This window comes from Notothenia coriiceps, unplaced genomic scaffold (assembly GCF_000735185.1).
Source record: "Notothenia coriiceps isolate Sejong01 unplaced genomic scaffold, NC01 NC01_scaffold00026257, whole genome shotgun sequence".
Taxonomy (NCBI): Eukaryota; Metazoa; Chordata; class Actinopteri; order Perciformes; family Nototheniidae; genus Notothenia; species Notothenia coriiceps.
In genome coordinates, this window is record NW_011358958.1 from 1 (window position 1) to 3,993 (window position 3,993).

The 3,993-nt window shown below is 41.5% G+C and overlaps 1 protein-coding gene across 1 annotated transcript; it reads left to right on the top strand.

Moving 5' to 3' along the window:
• Positions 1-362: 362 nt before the first annotated feature.
• On the top strand, positions 363-3,660 carry LOC104956733 (elongation factor 1-gamma; the record flags this gene model as incomplete). Its single annotated transcript, XM_010784264.1, has 6 exons — positions 363-426; positions 814-956; positions 1,470-1,613; positions 1,745-1,874; positions 2,495-2,693; positions 3,414-3,660. Coding segments are annotated over 6 exons (912 nt in total), but the record flags the coding sequence as incomplete, so codon positions are not given.
• Between the last annotated feature and the right edge of the window lie 333 nt (positions 3,661-3,993).

The window sequence follows — 3,993 nt, forward strand, 5'->3', positions numbered from 1 at the left end:
AAGATTTAGAGCTGATTTTAGGGTTCTGAAGCTTGTAAGATGAGCTGGGCTGTGAGCAGTCAGAGCTTTGTTCAAAAATGCTTACCTTCCATAATGTCTTTCAGAAAGGCATTCAAATGTAAGGTAACAAACAGGCAGTCACTTTTCTCTTCTTTTTTTTTAAAGAGGAAAGTGTTGTGCCTTAATACAGAACTGAGTTACTCCAAAACAAGTATGAGTTGATACAGTTCACCTGCTGATTTTTCACACAATGGTTGTGTATCAAACATGTCTATACACTTAATAGCTGGCATTTCTGGATAAAACATGCTACAATTGTTGAATTAATCCTGAATTCTGCTCTCTCCCCCCTCGACTTGTAGGTACCTGCCTACCAGGGAGATGATGGTTTCTGTCTGTTCGAGAGTAATGCCATTGCTCACTACTGTAAGTGTTTATTAATCTTACCCAGTTTGTGTGTTCATCAAAAAGGTTACCTTATCTAACGGGATAAATGCTGACTATTATTTCCCACAAGTGTTGAATTTTATGGTGGAATTCATTGTCTGACCCGGCAAACCATTAAGTTAATTACTGCACTGGCGTGTGATTTAGATAGATCCCTGCACACTTAAGCAGAATGAAAAGTCTTACGTGATGTATTTTACATTTTTTAAAATGTCTTTTGCACATTTCTATATCCTTTTTAGAAAAAGGACAATGTACATTTGTCAACATTCAATGTGTATTCCCTTTGTTTGCTCTCTGTCCAACATGTTTATTTGTACAAATATATATCTACATTTTTGTATTCTTGTACACTTTCTACCACAGTGAGCAATGAGGCCCTGCGTGGTGCCACTCCCCAGGCCGCAGCCCAGGTGCTGCAGTGGGTCAGCTTTGCTGACTCGGAGATCATCCCACCAGCCAGCGCATGGGTCTTCCCAACTCTGGGAATCATGCAGTTCAACAAGCAGGTTGGTAGCTCAGCATTTTCTGGTCAAGTTAAATACTTAAATGATGGTTTGCTTGCTGTGGTGGAATTTTGGTGTGTAACAGTCATTGACACCAATTGGGCAACTAAAATAGATGTCCCCTGTCTGGGCAAGGCGGTGTTATGTCATGGCACAAAGTCTTAATCTGACGGGGGTAGAAAAACCAGAGACCATGTTCATCCCAGTCGACTCTGTCAGTGAGTAAAGCCTGGTTCATGCTATGGGCACAAACTGAACCCAAAGAGTTATAGCTGAGTCTAGGGTTCTGAAGTTTGTAAGATGAGTTGGATTGTTTAAGCAGTCTGTAGTTCATTCAAACTTAAACTGTAAGGTACGGCAGTAACTTTCCTCTTGTCAAAAATAAGTTTTGTGCCATATTAATACATAACTGAGTTAAACCGACAAGTGTATAAATTGATACATTTCACCTGCTTAGGGCTGGTTTCAGTTGGCCAGAGATGATGCATATTCATTCCTCCGTTTGATTCTGTGCAGGCCACAGAGCAGGCCAAGGAGGATGTGAAGAGGACCCTTGCAGTGCTGAACCACCACCTGAACACGCGCACCTTCCTGGTGGGTGAGAGGATCAGCCTGGCTGACATCAGTGTGGCCTGCTCCATTCTCTGGCTCTACAAACAGGTATGACATGCACTCTGGAGAAACAAAGCTACACTGTTTGAAATAAACCTTAAAGAAACGAGTTGTCCATGAAAATATTTAAGTCCAGATGCGCTCCTGAAAGTCCTAACACGTCACTCTGTCCCCTGTAGGTGCTTGAGCCCTCTTTCCGTCAGCCTTACCCTAATGTGACTCGCTGGTTCGTCACCTGTGTCAACCAGCCACAGTTCAAGACAGTCCTTGGAGATGTAAAGCTGTGTGAAAAGATGGCCCAGTTTGATTGTAAGTCATCAATAATGAAATGTGCACATTGAGCACAAAGCTGGCTGTTGTCACATTTTTAAAGGATGAAATTAGACATGCACTTTTTTTGACAGATTGTTAATTTTACAGACTTGTACTCTTAAATGTAAGCAAACAAATGCGTAAAGGATTGTGCCTCAAGAAACCGGATGTCATTTAACCAATGGCTGTTAAAGTGTAACAAGAATGTAAAGGAAATACTCGATTGCCTTTTTTTAGGGACAGAAACCCCATCCCCTTTTCTAAACTGTCAAATGTATTAGATAATTCACAATTCATGCTCTTAGTCGGGTAGGAAATTCCTTTCTGGGGAGAAAAAAATAGATGTCCCCTGTCTGGGCAAGGCGGTGTCCAATTATGGCACATAGTCTTAATCTGACGGGGGCAGAGAAACCAGAGACCATGTTCATCCCAGTCGACTCTGTCAGTGAGTAAAGGCTGGTTCATGCTATGGGCACAAAAAAAAGAAGACCTTAATTGACTGTATTTTGTGTCCATCAAACGGGACATGTCTCCAGGTTTTAAACATAGGTGCAATATCTACATCATATAGTAAGTATTGTTTTTTTAACTTAAAGCATGTTTTTATGTTTCTCCAGCCAAGAAGTTTGCTGAGATGCAGCCAAAGAAAGAGACTCCTCCTAAAAAAGAGAAGGCAGGAAAAGATGCAGCCAAGCCCCAGGAGAAGAAGAAAAAGGAAGAGAAGAAGCCTGCTGAAGAAGAGGAAATGGACGACTGTGATGCTGTTTTGGCTTCTGAGCCCAAAACCAAGGACCCCTTTGCACACTTGGCAAAGAGGTAGAACAATCTACATGACTTTGATGTCTTAAGCATTTGGTTGCTTTGTTTTCTTTCTTTCAGTTTTAGATGAAACTTTGCAGTGGCCACCCATGTAAAATAGAAAGCCAATAGTCTGCAGGTTTCCATTTCAATTGATCACATCTGCAGATTGTTTCCACGAGTGCTTATCGGTGAGTTGAAATGGTCTGCAGACCTTATGTTGGTTTGTAACAGTTATTGACACCAATTGGGCAACTCCATTCTTCAGGGGAAAATAGATGTCCCCTGTCTGGGCAAGGCGGTGTCCATTCATGGCACAAAGTCTTAATCTGACGGGGGCAGAAAAACTAGAGACCATGTTCATCCCAGTCGACTCTGTCAGTGAGTAAAGGCTGGTTCATGCTATGGGCACAAACTGAACCTCAAGATTTAGAGCTGATTTTAGGGTTCTGAAGCTTGTAAGATGAGCTGGGCTGTGCGAGCAGTCAGAGCTTCATTCAAAAATGCTTACCTTCATAATGTGTTTCAGAAAGGCATTCAAAATGTAAGGTAACGAACAGGCAGTCACTTTTCTCTTTTTTTTTAAAAGAGGAAAGTGTTGTGCCTTAATACAGAACTGAGTTACTCCAAAACAAGTGTATGAGTTGATACAGTTCACCTGCTGAATGTCTACATCTCTACCCTACATGCACAAAAAGCAGCTGTAATTGACCTTTCTTTTCCTTTTTTCGATTTTAGCACATTTGTTATGGATGAGTTCAAGAGAAAGTATTCCAATGAGGACACCCTGAAAGTAGCCATTCCCCACTTCTGGGAGCACTTGGACACTGAGGGGTACTCAATCTGGTACTGCGAGTACAAATTTGCTAAGGAGCTTGCAGAACCCTTCAAAAGCTGCAACCTCATCTCTGGTAAGCCTCAGCAACATAATTGTTGTTCTTTTTTTGCATCCTACTTTGTTAAATTCTGAATTGATGACCTAGAGCCCTCATATTTTTTAAATGTTTGAGTGGTTTTAGCCCATCTATAAATGTAGTGCAGCCTCCCTGTGTTGATTCTGTAGATCACTCTCAGAATACATAATTAAGAGTAAGTCGTACAGTGTTTGAGCTTTCAAAGCTATTGCTTGTCTTGGGAATAACCATATTTTAAATGTTAGCTGATGCTTACAAGTTGTGGACAGAAATGAGCTTGTACACCAAAAAAACAGATGTCCCCTGTCTGGGCAAGGCGGTGTCATGTAATGGCACAAAGTCTTAATCTGACGGGGGTAGAAAGAACTAGAGACCATGTTCATCCCAGTCGACTCTGTCAGTGA